A 21,754-nucleotide genomic window follows, 5' to 3' on the forward strand; every position below is an offset into this window, starting at 1 on the left:
TACATATTTAGCTCATGGATTTCATTTAGGCATTGTCCCAGGGAAGCTTATGGTTTAGCACATTATCCTGCTAGGGGTTGTTATGATTCTAAAACTAGTTATGATTCGGTAGATGGAGCTCCCAGTTTCTTGTTATGGCATGTACTACTCGACATAACCCTGCCAAAGATTGAATAAAAGTGCCATGAGGCTTTACCTTCAAAAAACATGAAAGCAACCAATGATATTCTAATAAATAAATAAACCAATGCTGCTGCTGGTTTGGAGGACATTCATCATGTCATTTATAACAAGGGGAGCACATAAACATAAGGACTTCGCGGATACTTTATCTACACTTAGTTACATCACCAGGGCCGGAACGAGTTGTGGTTAGCTTCTAACAAGAGTCAACGAGCCTACAGAAAAAACAGATGACATCAAGTTTATATGAGATATACATGCAGCGCTAACTGTGGACTGAATTCCAGATAGAGACTTACCAAAATGACCTTGTATTCAGATCGTCCGGTCCCAAAGTCATTCCGACTAGAACAAATTTCATATTAAATGAACAAAATGAAATACTCTATTACTTTCACCAATGAAGCGGCTATACCAATGAACAACCTGTGAGACCGATCCAAGATTAGTCATTGTTCAGCACCATATTCCAAGATTTGAAATTCGTGGCAACAAAGTAAAAAGGTAAATACCAATCAATGGGCTACTCTACTGAGGCTTAGCTTGCAGGTAGAGCGTTAGATTGCTTCTGCGTCTTCTTTTTGCCTAGAGAAGAGAAATCAATAATATGATGTAAGCACGCCTCATTTGTTTTCTGCAGGTTTCGAGACATAAAAAAAGGTACTGGTACAAGAGCCTTCCAATAAAATTAGATCAAACATTCTTGTAATGATTAAGGGTACAAATGAATTGCTCTTTAGTTTATATCAGAACTGAAGCACACCATGATACTTTAGTGTTTTTTCAAAGAAAAACTGTTGCTTTATTATTGAAGAACTACACCAAAATTAAATGCCTGAAATTATTTGCCATGCAGATCTGGATCGTGAATCATGTGATGATTACGTCTTCCCTAACTAAATGCTTCCTATGTTCATTTTAGCAGTAAAAGTATCAAAAGATATACAACAAAGTAGCAACTAATAATGAGCAGATTAATTACTTATTCGACATGGCCAAATTATTTTTTACAGGACAAAGAAAAGTATTAAAATCCAGCTCTAACCTGTGGTTTTTGAAGAAGGAACTGCCGCTTTGTTGCACCTGCTTCTTCCCAATTCATTTCTAACTGCAGATACTGGAGTGTCTGCTCTCTGAGCTTTTGTTGCCTGCAGACGACTTGGCCCGCTTGATGATAATTGTGGAGAGATTCCTGAGCACAACCCTGATGTGCTTGCAGGCAGCTGATCTAGAAGCTGTGGGAACATGCACCACTCAGTAACAGAAGATGTTAAGATATTGCGCCTATGATCACAAGGAGATGGCCCCAAACCTTTTTTTGAGGAGTGCTGCTGTTCCGAGCAGCATGTAATACTGAATTATCAGAACCATGTAATACCGAATCATCAGAACCATGTAATGTTGAATTATCACATGGTACCAACCCATTATTCTGTGACGAGTTTGCAGTTGTATTACTTGCATAGCTGTGTGACTGCTCCGCGCATGATTCACGGTAAAGCTGAGCAAGCTCCAATCGAAGCTGGTAGTTTCCCCGTGAATGATACATTTTTGTAGCAAGAGGAGCTGGCACATCTGATAAATTAAATGAAGAAATCATAACACCATCTCATAAGAACTACCTGTGCAGAGAAACTTAAAAAACAGTATGATGTTAGCCTTAACTTGGAAGGCAGAAACTTATCATTTGCTAGGTTATTGGTGCCCCCAGCTAGACACAGGCGCAAGTTTTACAGTCAAGCCAATGTGAAATAATATAGGACCCGAACAAGAAACTGTGGTTCCCACTCGGATCCTCACGTAACACAGACCCTTCATGTATATTTTATTCATTTGTTTAGCATGTAAGTATTTCCTTGTGAAAAACTAGTATAGTATATTTTACATATACTCCCTCCGCCCCATAATATAAGATCGTTTTGCAAGCTGTAGCTTGCAAGACAATCTTATATTATGGGACGGAGGGAGTATTATTCAAGTCCCATATATTTCACGTATATTCTAATGTGCTTTTCTAATAAGATTTTGCCGACGACAAAATTGCTAGTGAAAGAGTCAATGTGATGATGATCAACCAGAATTGATACCAAACAAACCGACATCCGTGTAGCACTTGAAACTGGAAACCCCATCGAAGAAAAAGCTGTTGGGTGGGCATCAGCGTAGGAGCTCATATTATTGATGATTAAACTATGTCTAACTACAATTAAGAAATATTTGCATTGCTCACAATAATCAACTGCTGCATTTCTAAGCTTCAACCCCAGAAGAATAACATAAGTAAAATTCACTCCTAGACATCATTCTCCTTTTTTTTGGTGAGTAACTCCAGACATCATGTTGGCACTGAGACATCACAAAATCAACAATATTTTGATTGACACTGTCAAATCATATCATTTGCTGAAGCACGGCGGACTGATTTTAAATTTATAGGACGTATAAAGGGGATGCTGTCGAATAAGGAAATTATTTCTGCAAAGGCCAACCAATTCCGTGTTTAAGACCAAACTTGGCTCCCAAAAATGGTCGTTAGCATGATTAGATGCATGTGCATAGAAAACATAAGCGGCACAAAACATAAGCATACTGATAAGTACATTGTACCTCTAAAACGACTTTCAGGAGCATTGATGGCAGGGGTTTTGAACCCTATACAACAAAGAAGCATAAAATAAGCCATGGCACGATTAAAACCTGACCAGAAAGTTGGTCCTTGCCACAACCATTATATAGCTACCAATTGAAACATCTATCCCGACAGTGAAGCTGCAACCCAAGAGTCAAACACATCTGCTACCTCTGTAGTCCGTACTATCAATTTCTCTAGATAATGGACTTGGATTGACATATTTCACATCTAAACAAAAGTGGGCTTAGAAATATGTATCACGGAGGATCACAAGCTAATGCAAACCACAAACGTGGAGGCAATACTAATAACAGCAGTACATACAAAGGTGAAATGTTTCAAGAAACTATTCAACATCAAATGAAGTAGAATAAAAACTTCACCAGATTGAATTAGAAAGAAAGTACCACTTACTTTGATCAGCAATAGAATTTAAATGTTTGCTCTCGTTTCCATTGGTCAACTCAAAGTCATTGACTATGTTCTTATTTTCAGGCTGAGACTTTAATTTCACTTTTATATGTACCTTTTGATCTATCAGATGTCAAGGCAGCAAAACTTCGAACGGAAATCCATATAACAAGGAATTGATATGAAGATAAAACATTGAACATAAAAAATGCATATAGCAGAGTAACGTAGACACCCAAAGTAAATAAACAAGAATCAAATTGTTTCGCATAAGCTATTAACACGGATACTTCCATTGCTTGTCAGCTTTATTTTCCTGCCCTTCTTTGGAGGCTTCATAGGATGAACATCGTCTTCTACACCCATCGAATCGTTTGGTTTCACCTTCCCTGAGCTACATCGCTCTGCAGAAGTCAAAATATCAATGAACTTCCAGATCAGTTCAATGGACTCACATTGTAAGGAAAGTGTAACTTTAATTAAAGTCACGCCAAGCAAATGTGTAACAAGGAAGGTTTGAACAGTCATAAATCAAAAACCATGAAAACTCAAACTTTTGGTATATAACATGTCAAGTATTGTTGTCTGTACGTTTTAACGGAATATAGTAATCGAACGAATAACGCCGCCCTAAATAAATGAATTATTTCACAATACACTACTATGTTGATTAACATTATTGGCCAGTTGCATGATGAATAATAGAGTGGTTGTGCCAATAGTCATTACTAAAGTCAAATTATGACAACACAACGACATGGGGCCTTTTGGATATACATACTGCAAATTATGTAGTTTATGCACTGACTAGCTTGGAGTCATGCTAAATAGATGTTTGCAGCATTGTTTCCAACCAAAACAGTATGTAGTTTATGCACTGACTAGTCTGGAGTCATATTCACTGTCATGCTATCATATGAACTAAATTACACCAAAACAGCGTTTAGTGTAACGTGTTGAACAATACCTGCATGAGGTGCATAATGGCTGGCCTTAACAGGCTTCTGGCATGTATCACAGCGGACCTTCAATATAAGATGTTAGCTCAAATTGGAAGCAGAAAATGAAAAAGGGGGAATCTAGATTTATCAAAAAATACCAGGTCCAATGGATCAGCCATAGGTTTTGATCCGAATATATGCATATCTGCACATAACTAAATCATAAATTGTGGCGTCAACTGATAACTTTACAATGTGAATACAATATAATGGCACTGTGTGTCACAACATAAACATGACATGTAGTATATGAGCCGAGAAACAAACTGAGAAAAACTGATCAGTTATCAAATAAAATACACATCAGACAAAACTGAGTAATAAAAATGGTTGCTAGAAAAATAGTGCCACTGATAAAGGCACGCAGAAGTTGTAATGTTAGTGTGTGAGTCTCTGATCTCCTGGTTCAAGAAATGGAAGGAACTTACCATCTTCATCAAGCAAATTTGGTTCATGTGCGCTAAGAAGTTGCTTGTGTAGGATATGTGAAGCACCCTTCTCATTAATCACCTCATCTGCCAATATGTCAGGGGGGAATCTTATTTTCATTCTCAAATACCCAGAAGGTTTAAGTTATATACGTTTTTCAAACAATGAGCATTTATTTTATTCTCTTATGAGAGCTATGTTTAAAAAATCCAGCAAAATGAAATATGGAGGCAAGTAACCGAAATTCAGTTCTCCAAATATGATTAAAAAAAACATAACCTTGCATACAGATGGTGAAATTTCTAAGGTCACTACACTACCTCCAAACAGAGATAATGTAAACGGAGACATAATAAGTATACAGGTCACAGGTATTCGTGAAAATGGAAACTTATATTGGAGACTGAAGTCATGTTGACTTCTATATTATATAGACAAACCAATAGTTTTGCAATCAAGAAAACAGCTGGAAAGGCATCATGACTTGAATTTTATAATACCAATGCTACTGGTTTTACTCTGGTGGATATGGGGAATTGGGGATCCGCCAATAAAATCAAGAGAATAAACTAAATGGAAGCTCATTTGTTATAGTTTACCAGGTGTGGCATGATTTTCCATCATTAGCTTCAGCACAGAAGCCATTTTAAAATGTCCAGCCATGCAGACCATTTTGTAATAGCAACCTACATTGAACCAAATGCACATGATATTAGTTAAAGTTTATTCAAACATCCAAAGTTGGATGTGGGTGATATCATGTTGCAAGAAACTTTGCAATGCGTTCACTAATTCAGAACTAGTAGTTTGATTATATGCCTGGTCATTGTCTTTCCAGCATTTAGTCTCTCCATGGAGAAAACGGATGCGCAGATATGTCACCGGTATGTGGTGTCCCATGTGCCACCGATTCATGAACAAATCTAATGGGAAATTTCAACAACACAAGTGCAGCTCGCATTTCATAACTAGAAACAAACTTAAAAACATTTGGCACTAGAAGTTGCTGATGTCCACAATTCAACATGTCAATTTTTTCTGAATATTTATAAAATGAAATTAAATCCTAAACATTCAAGGCTGAGACAATGAACAAAAATAATCACAGACCTACGCTGACAATTCAAACTCCAAGCTCTCTAAGCATCGCCATGAAAATTGTGAATATAGTACTGTTAACTCAATACCCTGTCACCTCGCCAACTTATCAGCCAGTATTGCGTAAGTTCCATTTGCATGCGGGGCCTAATCTTTTCACACTCCTGAGAGTTAAACCAAAACTGTAAAAAAAATACCTAGAATTGAACTGATGTTACATTGACATTCCCCATCCAGCTTCTCACATTGCGGCAAATCTAATGAAATCCTAAAATGTGTGCCCCGAATGCAAGTTTGATCTCCCCACCATTACGTCCTCTCCTACTTTCAGATCACACTACACTTAAACGTTTCAAACAACGATAAGTGCGCAACTAACAGGCAAAGCACGCGAAGCAGTGTCATGTACAATGTGACAATCCGAATATCACACACCTATGATCATTCCACTAGTCGCTAATTCATTTCAAATTTGAGATCAAATTCCGAATAAAAAACTCTTAGGAATCTCAAAAACTTGTTTCACAAGTCAGGGCTTCACTAAAACGAATCACGGAGTTAGATCGAATTACGACTAAATTTTGACGAACTGACCCCAGTAAAAAACACACGGGAAATTTTCTTTTAACTTCACAAGTGCCTCACCTGCAATAGCCGAATTCCTGGACGACGCCGAGCCCTCAAAAAATGCCGAAAAAATCAGGGGATGTTGAGGAAATCTCGGTGTCAATCGGTGGCCCTCTGGCGCCGCAGGCGTCTCCGCCGGTAGGACTGTTCGCCGGCGGGCGCCTCCTTCCCCCTCGCAATCCCACTTGTCACATGCCAAATTCCGCGACTAGGAAAGCGCGAAAAAAGTGAGCCGGAGGCGGAGGAAGACGCAGGAGAAGCGGCAAGGTGGCGCGGAGAGATCTCCTACGCTCGGCGGAGGATCCCGGCGATCGCCGGCGGCGAGGGGGAGGGGAATAGGCGCACGAAGGCGAAGCGAGCGCCAAGCGTTTGGAGATTTGGGGCGGAGGCGTTCGGCCTCGGTCGGTTCTTGTAACGAGCGAACCGACCGGGTGGGACGCCTGGTCTGGGTCCGGATCCAACGTAGCTGGTCCGACCTAGCCAGCGCCGCTCGCCGCTTAGCTGCTCGCCGCGGCAGCAAGGGGAGGAGGGGAAAGCAAAAGAGGGCGGCATCTTTGCGTCGGCGATGGCGGCGGCGGCGGGGGCGAGGAGCAGGGTGGCGTTCGTGCTGGTGGACGGGATAGGGGACGTGACCATCCCGTCCCTCGGCGGGCGTACACCGCTGGAGGCGGCCGCGGCACCGCGGCTGGACGCTGTGGCGGCGGCTGGGGTGGTCGGGCTCATGGACCCCGTGGAGCCCGGGCTCGCCTGCGGCAGCGACACGGCGCACCTCTCCCTCCTCGGGTACGATCCCCGCGTATACTACCGCGGCCGCGGCGCGTTCGAGTCCATGGGCGCCGGCCTCGCCATGGCCCCGGGCGACATCGCCTTCAAGGTCTGGTTCTGGCGACGGTTGATTACATTTCTTACTTCTTATAGCAGTATATCAGCCTTAGTACGCTCTTGTGCCTTATTATTTCTAATTACTTAGCTTACCTCATAGAGTATTGCTAGGTAGTTTACTGTTAATGGTTCAGATCATTGACTGGTCTTGTAATTCCTTTACTAAACTGGAGCCCTTTCTTGTTAGATTTTTGCATACTAACAATGTATTGTTGTTTCCCTTTGCTGAATTATTGCCCTGGATTGTAGACTGGCACTCCCTCCGTAAAGAAATATAAGAGCGTTTAGATCATTACTTACTGAGGGAGTACTTTTGAAGCCATGCAGTAAACGGTGTGTCTGAACTGATGAATGTATTGTTTCCCTTTGCTGAATTATTTACCCACACAGTCGAACTTTGCTACATTGGACGAAAGCACGGGGGTTATCGTCAGCAGGAGGGCGGATAGGCACTTTGAGGAGGAAGGCCCAATCCTCTGTGCTGCATTAGATGGGATGAAGCTTCCATCGTTTCCCGAATATGAAGTGAGAGTCAGGTGCACCACCTATTCATACTGAGCATTGATGTGTTATTACTGTTTTTCCTATTACCATAATTAACACCTCTTTCTACAGGTACGCTACTGAGCACAGATGTGGTGTGGTTGTCAAAGGACCAAGGCTAAGTGGAAACATTTCCGGAACTGATCCGTTGAAAGACAACCGCTTGCATCTAAAGGCTGAACCTTTGGATGATTCGGAAGAAGCCAAAAACACCGCAGCTGTGGTTAACGAGCTCTCTAAGGAGATCACGCGTATACTGGTTTCTCAACCCATCAATGCAAAGCGTGCAGTTGAGGGGAAGAATATTGCTAATGTTGTGCTATTGCGAGGCTGTGGTATCCGGATTGAGGTTAGTGAACTCAATATTTGTCTCGTGCAACTACTAATTCCTAGAATGGGGTGTTATCTGTCGTGATAAATTGATAATTCCTGCAGTAATAAATAGGAATAAATTTAATAGGTTTGGAAAGGTTTGCACAATGCTCTTTGCTTTGGAGTACCATGGTTCAATCCCATCAAAATAAGTATAATCCTGATCTGATTCTTGAGTTCTAATGTTGATTTTTTACCAACTTAAGCTTAGGGTATCTTGTCATCATAACACATATAGGAACATACTTTTGGCCAACACCTACATTGGCTCTTCCAAATCTATTGAAGATTACTCCTACGAGCATAAGAGTTTCGCATCTAAAGCATGCAAGAGTTCCCTGCTGGAACTTGATGCTACTTGACTTCCATTCTAATGAAGTGGCATGCGCCTATACTAGGTACCTCCCTTTGAAACCAAGCATGGACTCACGCCGTGCATGGTAGCTCCTACCAAGATCATAGCCGGGCTGGGGCTGTCATTGGGCATTGATATCCTTGAAGCACCTGGAGCAACTGGAGATTATAGAACTCTCTTAACTTCCAAGGCAAAAGCTATAGCCAAGGCACTCTCTGCTCCTCTGGACACGCCACCTCGTGTTTTTGTGCCTGGAGAGGATGAATATAAAGCCGGAAGAGAAAACGGATATGACTTTGGTTTCTTGCACATCAAGGTTAACATAAATATAGGCTCTCTTTACAACTAGTATTAACTGTGTGATGCTGATAGTTTGTCTTATAACGTTAATGCAGGCTATTGATGATGCTGGCCATGACAAGGCTGTCAAGTTAAAGGTGCGAGGCCTGGAAGCTGTTGACCGGGCTATTGGTCAGCTTGCAAGGCTCCTGTGGGAAGCTGAGAAGTCCGGGCAGTACCAGTACTTCCTCTGTGTCACTGGAGACCACTCTACTCCGGTTGAGTACGGAGACCACAGCTTCGAACCTGTCCCGTTTGCGATATGCCGGCTGAGAGATTTTGTGGGAGCAATTGGGGAGGACAATGTGATGAACACCCCCCTCGACGATTTCCCACTGCCTTCGGTTAAGTCCGGAGAAGATTTAACCGATGATTCAGAACCAGCGGAACACAAGCCTGAAGAGCGTAAAGCTTTTAGCGGCGATAAAGTGTGTGAATACACCGAGATTGCTGCTGCAAGGGGCTGCCTTGGGCGGTTCCCTGGAAGTGAGATGATGGGCATCATCAAGAAGTTCATGAAAGCAAAGAATGATTAACGCCAGTTTGATTGCTAACATTGTACTTGATCTTTGGGCGCGAAGCTTCTTTGTAATAACGACGAATGGATAAACGGCACAGAACCAGCTTAATATGATACGAATAAAATCTATCATGGTTGAGGTATAATGACATGTGCTTTGAATCATAAGTTTAAGCCCTTTTTTTTCCTTTTTCCTTTTTTGAGGCGTCTGGCTTATGAAACTTCTTTTTTCTATATCTATACCTACTAATAAAAGAAATAGGTATTCTTGGTCCGTCATGCTATTTTGCAGAAAATCCCCTTAAGTTTTTGGTAATAAACCCGTAGTACATATTAATCAATTTTTAAAAAATCCATAGCTTTTTAACCCTAACTCGAAATTTAACATGTTATATATGAAATTTGATTAGAAAAATATGTAGGATCTGAATATGATATTATTTTTAACTATTAACCATTTTAAAAAATGCTATTTACGATGAAATGTTAATCAATAGCGTATGATCAGTCTTTCCTTCATAGCGGTGCCGCTCCGAATTGAAAATGAACACTTCGGCAAAACTAGGATGGGGAACAAAAACAATATCTAAAAACTACACAGAAAAAATAGATTTATCATTCTATGCCGAAAGGGAGACGTCTTAAGATTGAGGCCAACGTCAACGGGAGTGGGAAGAAGGATAAATAGAAACTCAGATTGGATGCCATGTGTTGAAATAAAGGACATGAACTTACGAATTCATGGTTATTAGATTAGTAAGTGTTTTTTTTCACCCGTTGCAATGCACGGGTTCATTTGCATCGTATGCCGAGAGGGAACGTCTTATGAAACGTGTTGTATTGATGTCAAGACTAAGGCCAGCGTCGACGAAAGTGGGAAGAAAGATAAATAGAAACACAGATGGGATGCCATGTGTTGAAATAAATGACATAGACCTATTAAAGTTTGGACTCATGGTTATTAGATTAGGAAGTGTTTTTTCCATCCGTTGCAACGTACGAACTCATTTGTTAGTCTAAGCTTACGAAACTTCTGACTCCATATGTAGTCTTTTTGCGTAATTCCCTGTGCCTTCGGTGTAAGTTACACAACAATATGCAAGTAGTGGGAAGACTATAAGTATTCCTTTAGTTAACCACCGTCGCTCTAACAAAAATACTTGTATGCACCAAAAACCCCGAGTTTCACGGGTTAAATCCATTAAAAAAAGAACAAATTTTAGCAGAAGGAGCTGCTACAATTGGAGGCGAACTTGCTTTAGGAAAAACGTATTAGTAGCTGATATGCCATGGAAAGGTTACAATTTTGAAGACGCGGTACTAATTAGCGAACGTTTGGTATATGAAGATATTTATACCTCTTTTCACATCCGGAAATATGAAAAAGATATTTATACCTCTTTTCACATCCGGAAATATGAAATCCAGACGAATACAACAAGCCAGGGCTCCGCTGAAAAAATCAGTAAAGGAATACCACATCTAGAAGAACATTTACTCCGCAATTTGGACAAAAATGGAGTTGTTAGGTTGGGATCCTGGGTAGCATTATTTAGCTTGGCAAGAAGAATTTGTCACTACGTTCCGGTCCATATGAAGAATGCGCTGTTCATGCCAGAAACATACTTTCTCTCATTTATTAACAGCTATAGTTTGTGATACAAATATCTTGATTGCGCAAAGACTTGTATTGGAGCAGAGCATTCAGAATGCAATGATAAGCATAAATCTAGATACAGTAGCTGTCATTTCATACGTACAGAAACGTGAATACATCAGTGACTCCCGAGCTACAACTGCCTTGAGCCGTACAGAAAGCATAACACCAAGAATATCGTCAACACGAGCGCCGAAATACATCGAAATCAACATTGGGTTTGACCAAACTAACAATGCAAACCAATCTACAGACCAAAAAACATTCACAGGTCAATCAGGAAAGAGAAAAAACATATAACAAACATACAGAAACAGAACATTTCCACCTGGCACCATCCACTGTTTTAAGCAAGAGCAACAACTGATAGGATTCAAAGGAACTGATGCAATCCACAAATACAAACATGAAATGTATTTGCCCCAAAAAACGCCATGAAATGTCAACAACACTTTCAGACGTACAGGTCTATGTATTTATGAAAATAAACGCACAATTCGCCTGTCTCGTGCCATGAAATGTATTTATGCAACTGGTCTGGACAATTTGTCACAGCGGGCAGAAAGTCTTGTTGCCAAGAGGACAGATACATTGAGCAGAGATATATCCTTCAAAGAAGACCACGTCGCCTTTTGTAGTCGCTCACAGAGAGAGTTAGAGCATGCCTCCTTCCATCATTGTCAGGGATTTTGTAACCCATCGTTGCTTCTATCTTCTGCTTCCTTGCCATGTAGGCCTCAAACTGACCTTTGGGTCCACCATACTGCTCCAGAACAGCCAATGATATAGGAAGTTCAAAATTATGTAGCGGATTCGTTTCTGTCCCGAGATCCAAAGGTGCGTTGGTATCAACCAGCTTCCCAGCTTCAGCAGCTGCTACTAGAGCTGAAGCTGTGACTGCTGTACCAACTCGCACCCCACCCTTCACAGCTTCCGTCACAGCTATTACATTATCGCTGTTGCCATTGACGGCTTCAGCATTTTCTGCTTCTCCTTCTGGCTTTGCTGCATAATAGTTCCTCGATCTTGTCCACCTCCTTGAGAAAGGATCATAACCAGCCTCTCCAGCCTTCAAACTTGTATTAACAGCTTTCATTTCTGATGCATTCTTGAAATTCTCAGCACGGTTCTTCCTGTTCATCTCCTCTAACTTTGCTGCCTTCTCATTAGTTGACATTGGCTGAGCAATCTTCTGCAGATGATTCAGCCTTGCACGGATCCTTTCTGCTTCTGCATCATCCCTCCGGACCAGGGCCATCTCCAACTGATCCCTCAACCTATCCTTCTCAGCAGCAACATTCATAGGACGTCTCACAGCTGATTTCTCTTTCAGCATCCGCTGTACAGTAGCTGCTGAATACACAAAATTGTAGGCCTCTATAATGGCTTCTTTCTTCTCCAGCACTTCCTGCCGGGTTGGTATGCGTACGCCATTCTTTTCAGCCTCTTGAAGCCACTCCTTGAACTCTTCTTCAAGGACAGGAGAGTCGGAGACCTGAGTCATCTGCCACCGAGCAGCATTAGCTTCATTATCCCATACAACATTGAGATACTTGCATGTTTCGTAACTCTCCAGTTTGTACTGCCGATCTGGGTCGTTAGCATCCACGTTTCTAACTATGCACAGCCTGTACTTGGGGGTGCCTGATTTTGTCTTGCCAATCCCAAGCCGCACAAAGCAACCAGATACAAGGTCCTCAAAAAAGGGTTCCATGAACCACTTCACCAGCTTTGACCTCCGAAGGGTTATGCTCTTCACATCATCAAACTTGAGAGGGTCAAGTCTACTTGGTGATTCGTCAAACTCATCATCCCGATTATCCTCAGCAATCCCAACATGGTCGTTCATCCTCCCCCTGTTACCGCCATCATTGCTGCCATCGCTCGGGGGGGTTCCAGCCCTGCGTCTATTAGGCGAGCCGCCACTCTTGGGAACCAGATCCTTGAACCTGTTACGGTACCCTTCCGGATCCTGCTGCCTCATCCTCTTGGCTCGCAGCTCGTCGAGTGCGCTCTTGGTGGCAGACCTGTCAGTCCGGGCCGAGGCCCGCAGCCGGCTGGGCGGTGGGGGAGGGCTGTCCTTCCGGGCCTTATCCGTCTTGGACGAGGACGCCCGTGCCAGCTTCTTGAGCTTGTAGTCGTCGATCCTGGTACTCCGCTCCGCCAGGATCATCTCCCTCTGCAGCTCCGTCATGTTCTCCAGCTGCTCCTTGTCGTCCTCGTCCTTGTACAGGTCGCTCCCGACGGACGGCGCGCTGTCGGAGTCCTCACCCCCGCTCCGCCTCCCCTCGTCATCAGGGTCCTCGTCGTCGTACCCTCCTCCTCCCCGGCCGCCGCCCTTCCCCGTCTGGTGCCTCTTCTTGAGCGGCACCTGCGAGCCCGGCGGCAGCCTCTTCCTCGGGTGGCTCAGCGCGACGTCCGAGTCGGAGTCGCCGTCGTCGGAGCCATCGGAGCCGCTCCCGCCGGAGTAGGAGCCCCCAGCGCGGCGCCCGTGCTGCTGCCAGCGCTGGTTCGACTGCCGGGACTGGCCGCCCTTCCCCACGGTCCGACCCGCGGCCTGGAGGAGCAGATCGTCCAGGTTAGGGTCCGGCATCGCTCCTCCTCTCCTCCTCAAGAACCCCTACAAGAACAATTCCCAATAGCAAATCGCGAAATAAACAGCAATGAGTACTCCGCCGAGTAGCAAAAGTGGAGAGGGAGGAAGAAGATCTGCTGGATTACCTTGGAGCTTCGGTGGCGGCGGCGAGAGGTCGATGGACACCGTCGAACACGAGAGGGGAAAAGGAGAGGTTCTGATCTGTTGTTGGGCCTTGGCAGCAGCAGAGAACTCAACAACGGGCCCGTTTATTATTACGCTGCCTATACCTGGCCTATAGCTGGCCAAACGGGCCGGCCCGCCATGGCACGATTATTAGTCGGGCCGTGCCGTGCCGTGCGGCCTGCGTTCTGCCCCCTCCGGCCCAAGCACGGGCCGGCCCGATGGCATGCTAGGCACGCTGGCCCACTAGCCTGATGGCCTGCTAGGTTGTTACTTGGGCTGATTTTGGCCTGCTGGGCTGTTTTTATGTGTTATATATATATAAATTCTGGATAAAAAATAAAAAAAATAAACGGGTCGTGCCGTGTCGGCCCGCATGCCCAGCCTTCAGGCCCAGGCATGGCCCAAGGCAGGCCGCGTGCCTGGCATGGCCTGATTAGAGCGTGCCGGGCCTGGCCCATCACGTGTCGGGCCAGCGTGCTTGCGGGTCGGCATGCCAGGCCCGGCCCATTTGGCCAGCTATAACCTGGCCAAACGGCCCGGCCCGGCCTGTGCTAATCGTGCCTGGCCCGGCATGGCCCGCCATGGTACGTTTAATAGTCGGGCCATGCCGTGCCGGCCCATAGGCGCTGTTCCTTGGCCCAGGCACGGCCTGATTAGTAAACGGGCCGGCCCGATGGCCCGGTTAGCACGCTGGGCTGCACATATTCAGCATGTTGGGCTGTTTTTTTAGGCTTATTGGGCTATATTCTAGGTATAAATATATAAAAAAAATCTAAAAAATATATAAAAAATTTAAACGGGTCGTGTCGTGCCGGCCCGCGTGCCCAAGCCAGGCACGGCCCAAGGCGTGCTGCCGGGCACGACTCGTTTAGCCCATGTCGTGCCTGGCCCATAGCGGGTCGTGCCGGCGTGCTCACGGCTGGCCTGTTTGGCCCGAGCCGTTTGGCCAGCTATAATGCTGCCTCTTTGGGTTTTGGACTTGTGGTTGATGGTAGTTAATGTATACACGATTGATGTTAATCTCTCCCCTCCCATACAGTGGTTTTGGAAGCAAGGTATGGACCTTAGTAATCATGTTTTTTTACCCCCAATACACCCCGAACGTTTTTTATGGCATTTTAGTTGATGTGAAGTGGCAACTTTAGTTGTTAACACATGGCAACTTTGTTCCAGTTCGGTTTTTTTTTGTCAAAAATTTGTCATGTTTGCCAACCTCTTCTGAACGAAAGTTGCCATGAAAAACGTTCGGATTGCCATGCTTAAAATCCGAACGTTCGGGTTTTATGAGTTCCGGATTTTTTTTCCACTAATAGTATGTTTATACCTATGAAGTTCTCCAGCCAGACCAAGAGGTATCATCTCATGCCTGAAGGCGGGTTAATGAATAACTCTATATTAGGACCTTATTCAGGAGATGAGGTTCTAAAGGCTCTATTTAATATTGGGGATATGAAGATTATGACATATGCTTGGTGATGATCTGGTTAATTGCGGTGTTATACCATTTTGATGGAATGAAACTACAATTGTTATGGTCCTAAAGTAAATTCCCCAGAGAAGGTAACTCATTTTGGACCCATCGGCCTGTGTAATGTGGTTAGTGATCTCAAAGATGCTTGTTGCCAGATTAAAATTAATACTTCCAGAGGTAATGGATGTAATTCGGAGAGCTTTTGTGCTAGGACATCTTGCCACTAATAATGTTCTTGTGGCATATGAAGTTACCATACAAGTAATAATTAAAGGGGTGTGAAAGAAGGACTATGTGTGGCGAAATTGGGCATGCACAAGGCATATGATTGTGTTGAATGGATTTTCCTAAGTGAAATTGATTCTATGTGGCATGGGTCAATTTGGTGATGTTGCGTGTTTCTACGGTAGAGTACCGCATTCGATTCAACTCTAAGGAATCTGAGGCTTTCACTCCCATGAGAAGTCTGAGACAAGATAACCCACTTTCACCCTGCTCCTTCTACTTTGCACAGAGGGGTTGGCAACCCTTTTGTTAGATGCTCAAGAGACCGACAGTCTTAATGGGATCAAAGTTTGTAGGAATGCATCTGTGATTAAAACCTTCTATTTGTTGTTAACACTTTAATTCTTATGAGAGCAAATATTCAATATGCAGCAAGTTAGCAGACTACCTTACATCTTGTTGTGGAGTGTCTGGGGAAACTGGTGAGTGTGAACATATCAAGCATCTTTTTAGTCCTAATACTAATGTGGCAATTTGGGAACAAATTTGATCTACTTCACATTATGACAGAAGTGTTTAATGACAAATATTTGGGGCTACCTACCATGGCCAACATGAGTAAATTTGATTGTTTACAACATTTAATTGATCAGGTTTGGCAGATGATTAATGGGTGGAAAGAGAAGCTTTTGCCTACAGGAGATAAGGAGGTTATCTTCAAGTTAGTTGTTCAGCCAATACCATCATACACGATGTTTTGGTATTTAAAAATCCAAACAAGTTTGTAAAGGAATTATTGATGTGATGTCACACTTTTTGTGGGGTGATAGTGACAACAAGGATAGGATGCATTGAATGGTGTGATGGAAGATGTGTGTTCCAAAGATATAAAGAGGCATGGGGTTCCATGACATGCACAGTTTGAACCTGGTAATATTGACAAAGCAAGATGGCACTTAATTGATAATCTAGATTCTCTATGTGCAACCATTTTTTTGGGTTAAATATTTCCATGATGTGGACTTGCTCAATGCAACTTCAAGGAAAGGAGCTTCCTTTAATTGGTTGTATTATGGTTGGTGTGAACACCTCCAAAGCATGAACACATTTGGAGAGTAGGTGATGGTCAGAAAAATAATATTTGGAATGACACGCGGATTCCTAAATGCAGAACAAGGAGAGTGATCAAAACCCATGGTGGGTACTTATTGTCTGAGGGTGGGGATCCAATTGATCCTAGCATGGGATAGTGGGATGAAGATCTGGTCAGGTTCTAGTCAGTAGGCCTGGAAACAATACTCGGCATCACCTTTGCCATAAAATAGAGGATTTTGTTGCCTAGAGTTTTATAAAATAAAATGGGATTTTCACAGTACTATCCGCATATCACACCAAATGGGATCATAAGCACGGGAGAAAACAAACAAGAACTATGGTATGAATTTGATGAATTCTAATCCTGTTTGGGGTATTGTCTGGAAATTGAAATGTCCAGCAAAAGCCAGTATATTTGTCTGGAGAGATCTTCATGGAACAATATCATGTCGTGTTACTTTGGTGGATCATCATATCGAGGCCTCATGGCAATGTACGTACTGTAAGAGGGGTGAAAGATGTATTGCACCTGCTTATCAGATGCCCAAAGGCCGAGGAAGTGTCGGGTATGCTTGGGATTTATGAGATAATCATCCCATCATGTGATGCGGACCTAGTTGGTGAAGCTATGCTAGAATTTTGGCTATCCAACATAGTTGACCGTGCATATGTTGTTGGGGAACATAGCATGCAATTTCAAAAAAATTCCTACGACCACACAAGATCTATATAAGAGATTCATAGCAACGAGAGGGGGCGAGTGTGTCCACGTACCCTCGTAGACCGAAAGCGGAAGCGTTAGGTTAACGTGGTTGATGTAGTCGAACGTCTTCACGATCCAACCGATCTAGTACCGAATGTACGACACCTCCGAGTTCAGAACACGTTCAGCTCGATGACATCCCTTGAACTCTTGATCCAGTAGAGGGTCGAGAGAGAGTTCCGTCAGCACGACGGCATGGTGACGGTGATGGTGATGTGATCCGTGCAGGGATTCACCTAAGCACTATGACGCTATGACCGGAGGAGTAAACTGTGGAGGGGGCACCGCACACGGCTAAGAGAACAATTGATGTGCCTTTGGGGTGCCCCCCACCCCCATATATAAAGGAGGGGAGGAGGAGGCGGCCGACCAAGAGGGGGTGCGCCAAGGGGGGTCCTACTAGGACTCCTAGTCCTAGTAGGATTCGCGGATCCGGCTTGCCTGCTCCCTCCCCATGCTCCCATCTGTGCTCCCACTCCATCCTACGGCTATCTTTTTCTCTTTTTTTCTTTCTAATCTAATCATCTCCCCTTGATTTTAAGGGGGTGGGCCGGGCCTTATTTTGTTCCAATCAAATCATCCCACGTATGCGGGAGCACGGATGGGTGCACATGGGGGGAGCATGCAAGTCTCGTCCAGGATTCGCCCCCCCTCTTTTCCTTCTCTTGGAGGTGGAAAGGGGGAAGGAGAGGGAGTAGGAGAAGGAAAGGGGGGTGGCGCCTCCTTCCCTAAACCAATTCAGCCTCCTCCCTTGTGGGGGCGCACCATCCCCTTGTGGGCTAGTTAGCCTCCCTCCTATGGCCCATATGGCCGATATCTTCCCCCGGGGGGTTCCGGTAACCCCTCCGGTACTCCGGTATGTACCCGATACACTCCGGAACCCTTTCAGTGTCTGAATACTACCTTCCAAAATATCAATATTTACCTCTTGACCATTTCGAGACTCCTCGTCATGTCCGTGATCTTATCCGGGATTCCGAACAAACTTTGGTCAACAAAACACATAACTCATAATATAAATCGTCATCGAACGTTAAGCATGCGGACCCTACGGGTTCGAGAACTATGTAGACATGACTGCGACACATCTCCAGTCAATAACCAATAGCGGAACCTGGATGCTCATATTGGTTCCCACATATTCTACGAAGATCTTTATCGGTCAAACCGTAATAACAACATACATTATTCCCTTTGTTATCGGTATGTTACTTGCCCGAGATTCGATCGTTGGTATCATCATACCTAGTTCAATCTCGTTACTAACAAATCTCTTTACTCTTTCCGTAATACATCATCCCGCAACTAACTCATTAGTCACATTGCTTGCAAGGCTTATAGTGATGTGCATTACCGAGAGGGCCCAGAGATACCTCTCCGATACTCGGAGTGACAAATCCTAATCTTGATCTATGCCAACCCAACAAACACCTTCAGAGACACCTGTAGAGCATCTTTATAATCACCCAGTTACGTTGTGATGTTTGATAGCACACAAGGTGTTCTTCCGGTATTCGGGAGTTGCATAATCTCATAGTCAGAGGAATATGTATAAGTCATGAAGAAAGCAATAGCAATAAAACTTAACGATCATTATGCTAAGTTAAGGGATGGGTCTTGTCCATCACATCATTCTCTAATGATGTGATCCCGTTCATCAAATGACAACACATGTCTATGGTCAGGAAACTTAACCATCTTTGATTAACGAGCTAGTCAAGTAGAGGTATACTAGGGACACTCTGTTTTGTCTATGTATTCACACATGTACTAAGTTTCCGATTAATACAATTCTAGCATGAATAATAAACATTTATCATGGTATAAGGAAATATAAATAACAACTTTATTATTGCCTCTAGGGCATATTTCCTGCAGTCTCCCACATGTACTGGAGTCAATAATCTAGATTACATAGTAATGATTCTAACACCCATGGAGTCTTGGTGCTGATCATGTTTTGCTCGTGGAAGAGGCTTAGTCAACGGATCTTCAACATTCAGATTCGTATGTATCTTGCAAATCTCTATGTCTCCCTCCTTAACTTGATCGCAGATGGAATTGAAGTGTCTCTTGATGTGTTTGGTTCTCTTGTGAAATCTGGATTCCTTCGCCAAGGCAATTGCTCCAGTATTGTCACAAAAGATTTTCATTGGACCCGATGCACTAGGTATTACACTTAGATCGGATATGAACTCCTTCATCCAGACCCCTTCATTTGCTGCTTCTGAAGTAGCTATGTACTCCGCTTCACACGTAGATCCCTCCACGACACTCTGTTTGGAACTGCACCAACTTACAGCTCGACCATTCAATATAAATATGTATCTGGTTTGTGACTTAGAGTCATCTGGATTAGTGTCAAAGCTTGCATCGACGTAACCATTTATGACAAGCTCTTTGTCACCTCCATAAACGAGAAACATATCCTTAGTCCTTTTTGAAGGAAATATGCCCTAGAGGCAATAATAAAGTTGTCATTTATATTTCCTTATATCATGATAAATGTTTATTATTCATGCTAGAATTGTATTAACCGACAACTTAGTACATGTGTGAATACATAGACAAATAAAGTGTCCCTAGTATGCCTCTACTTGACTAGCTCGTTAATCAAAGATGGTTAAGTTTCCTAGCCATGGACATGTGTTGTCATTTGATGAATGGGATCACATCATTAGAGAATGATGTGATGGACAAGACCCATCTGTTAGCTTAGCATAATGATCATTCAGTTTTATTGCTACTCCTTTCTTCATGACTTATACATGTTCCTCTGACTATGAGATTATGCAACTCCCGAATACCGGAGGAACACCTTGTGTGCTATCAAATGTCACAACGTAACTGCGTGATTATAAAGATGCTCTACAGGTGTCTCCAATTGTGTTTTTTGAGTTGGCATAGATCAAGATTAGGATTTGTCACTCCATCTATCGGAGAGGTATCTCTGGGCCCTCTCGGTAATGCACATCACTATAAGCCTTGCAAGCAATGTGACTAATGAGTTAGTTGCGGGATGATGCATTACGGAACGAGTAAAGAGACTTGTCGGTAACGAGATTGAACTAGGTTTTGAGATATCGATGATCGAATCTCGGGCAAGTAACATACCGATGACAAAGGGAACAACGTATGTTGTTATGCGGTTTGACCGATAAAGATCTTCGTAGAATATGTAGGAACCAATATGAGCATCCAGGTTCCGCTATTGGTTATTGACCGGACATGAGTCTCGGTCATGTCTACATAGTTCTCGAACCCATAGGGTCTGCACGCTTAATGTTCTGTGACGATTTGTATTATGAGTTATGTGTTTTGATGACCGAAGTTTGTTCGGAGTCCCGGGTGAGATCGGAGACATGACGAGGAGTCTCGAAATGGTCGAGACATAAAGATCGATATATTGGAAGGCTATATTCGGACATCAGAAAGGTTCCGAGTGATTTGGGTATTTTTCAGAGTACCGGAGAGTTATGGGAATTCATATTGGGCCTTAATGGGCCATACGGGAAAGGAGAGGAAGGCCTCAAGGGTGGCCGCGCCCCTTCCCCATGGACTGGTCCGAATTGGACTGGGGAAAGGGGCGCCCCCTTCCTTCCTTCTCCTTCTCCCTTCCCTTTTTCCTATTCCATGTGGGAGGTGGAATCCTACTAGGACTAGGGAGTCCTAGTAGGACTCCACACTTTGGGCGCGTCCTATGAGGGCCGGCCTCCTCCTCCCTCCATCCTTTATATACGTGGCCAGGGGGCACCCCATAGACACAAGTTGATCATTGATCCCTTAGCCGTGTGCGGTGCCCCCCTCCACCATAATCCACCTCAGTCATATCATCGTAGTGCTTAGGCGAAGCCCTGCGATGGTAGCATCATCATCACCATCATCACACCGTCGTGCTGACGAAGCTCTCCCTCGACACTCAGCTGGATCGAGAGTTCGTGGGACGTCACCGAGCCGAACGTGTGCAGATCACTAAGGTGCCGTACTTTCGGTACTAGGATCGGTCAATCGTGAAGATGTAAGACTACATCAACCGCATTGTCATATCGCTTCCGCTTACGATCTACGAGGGTACGTGGACAATACTCTTCCCCTCTCGTTGCTATGCATCACCATGATCTTGCATGTGCGTAGGATTTTTTTTTGAAATTACTGCGTTCCCCAATAGTGGCATCCGAGCCAGGTTTATGCATAGATGTTATATGCACGAGTAGAACACAAAGGAGTTGTGGACATAGGTATATACATATTGCTTGCCGTCACTAGTTGTTTCTTGATTCGACGGTATTATTGGATGAAGCGGCCCAGACCGACATTACGCGTACACTTACGCGAGACTGGTTCTACCGACGTGCTTCACACACAGGTGGCTGGTGGGTGTCTGTTTCTC

The 21,754-nt window shown here is 43.8% G+C and overlaps 3 protein-coding genes across 6 annotated transcripts; 1 reads left to right on the forward strand and 2 right to left on the reverse strand.

The window, feature by feature from the left end:
- Positions 1-208: 208 nt before the first annotated feature.
- On the reverse strand, positions 209-6,756 carry LOC125508205. Of its 4 annotated transcripts, none has more exons than XM_048672811.1 (13): positions 6,400-6,755; positions 5,256-5,342; positions 4,656-4,742; positions 4,326-4,372; positions 4,194-4,251; positions 3,517-3,630; positions 3,230-3,349; positions 2,791-2,835; positions 1,496-1,758; positions 1,229-1,418; positions 696-768; positions 483-609; positions 209-398 (listed from the first exon to the last, which is right to left on the reverse strand). In XM_048672811.1, the coding sequence occupies exons 2-11, from the start codon at positions 5,326-5,328 to the stop codon at positions 722-724; spliced, it is 1,044 nt and encodes a 347-aa protein (XP_048528768.1). In that variant the 5' UTR covers positions 5,329-5,342; positions 6,400-6,755; the 3' UTR covers positions 209-398; positions 483-609; positions 696-721. The 4 variants fall into 4 exon arrangements, with proteins under 4 accessions (XP_048528768.1, XP_048528769.1, XP_048528770.1 ...); XM_048672812.1 differs by lacking the exon at positions 6,400-6,755 and adding an exon at positions 5,767-5,830; XM_048672813.1 differs by lacking the exon at positions 2,791-2,835 and having other exon boundaries at positions 6,400-6,756.
- An 89-nt stretch (positions 6,757-6,845) lies between these two features.
- LOC125508203 (probable 2,3-bisphosphoglycerate-independent phosphoglycerate mutase) lies at positions 6,846-9,538 on the forward strand. The gene is made up of 5 exons (XM_048672810.1): positions 6,846-7,255; positions 7,654-7,799; positions 7,879-8,155; positions 8,577-8,849; positions 8,929-9,538. The coding sequence occupies exons 1-5, from the start codon at positions 6,947-6,949 to the stop codon at positions 9,406-9,408; spliced, it is 1,485 nt and encodes a 494-aa protein (XP_048528767.1). The 5' UTR covers positions 6,846-6,946; the 3' UTR covers positions 9,409-9,538.
- Positions 9,539-11,391: 1,853 nt separating this feature from the next.
- On the reverse strand, positions 11,392-13,909 carry LOC125508206 (protein RTF1 homolog). The gene is made up of 2 exons (XM_048672816.1): positions 13,771-13,909; positions 11,392-13,669 (listed from the first exon to the last, which is right to left on the reverse strand). The coding sequence occupies exon 2, from the start codon at positions 13,640-13,642 to the stop codon at positions 11,660-11,662; it is 1,983 nt and encodes a 660-aa protein (XP_048528773.1). The 5' UTR covers positions 13,643-13,669; positions 13,771-13,909; the 3' UTR covers positions 11,392-11,659.
- Between the last annotated feature and the right edge of the window lie 7,845 nt (positions 13,910-21,754).

This window comes from Triticum urartu, chromosome 5 (genome assembly GCF_003073215.2).
Source record: "Triticum urartu cultivar G1812 chromosome 5, Tu2.1, whole genome shotgun sequence".
In the NCBI taxonomy this organism is placed as follows: Eukaryota; Viridiplantae; Streptophyta; class Magnoliopsida; order Poales; family Poaceae; genus Triticum; species Triticum urartu.

Coding starts and splice junctions, on each gene's coding strand:
- LOC125508205 (XM_048672811.1), bottom strand. CDS start 5,328: ATGGTCTGCATGGCTGGACATTTTAAAATGGCTTCTGTGCTGAAGCTA. Junction 1,419..1,495: donor GCAGCACTCCTCAAAAAAAG/GTTTGGGGCCAT, acceptor ATGTTCCCACAG/CTTCTAGATCAGCTGCCTGC. Junction 769..1,228: donor TCCTTCTTCAAAAACCACAG/GTTAGAGCTGGA, acceptor TCTCTTCTCTAG/GCAAAAAGAAGACGCAGAAG.
- LOC125508203 (XM_048672810.1), top strand. CDS start 6,947: ATGGCGGCGGCGGCGGGGGCGAGGAGCAGGGTGGCGTTCGTGCTGGTG. Junction 7,800..7,878: donor GAATATGAAGTGAGAGTCAG/GTGCACCACCTA, acceptor CTCTTTCTACAG/GTACGCTACTGAGCACAGAT. Junction 8,850..8,928: donor TTGGTTTCTTGCACATCAAG/GTTAACATAAAT, acceptor ACGTTAATGCAG/GCTATTGATGATGCTGGCCA.
- LOC125508206 (XM_048672816.1), bottom strand. CDS start 13,642: ATGCCGGACCCTAACCTGGACGATCTGCTCCTCCAGGCCGCGGGTCGG.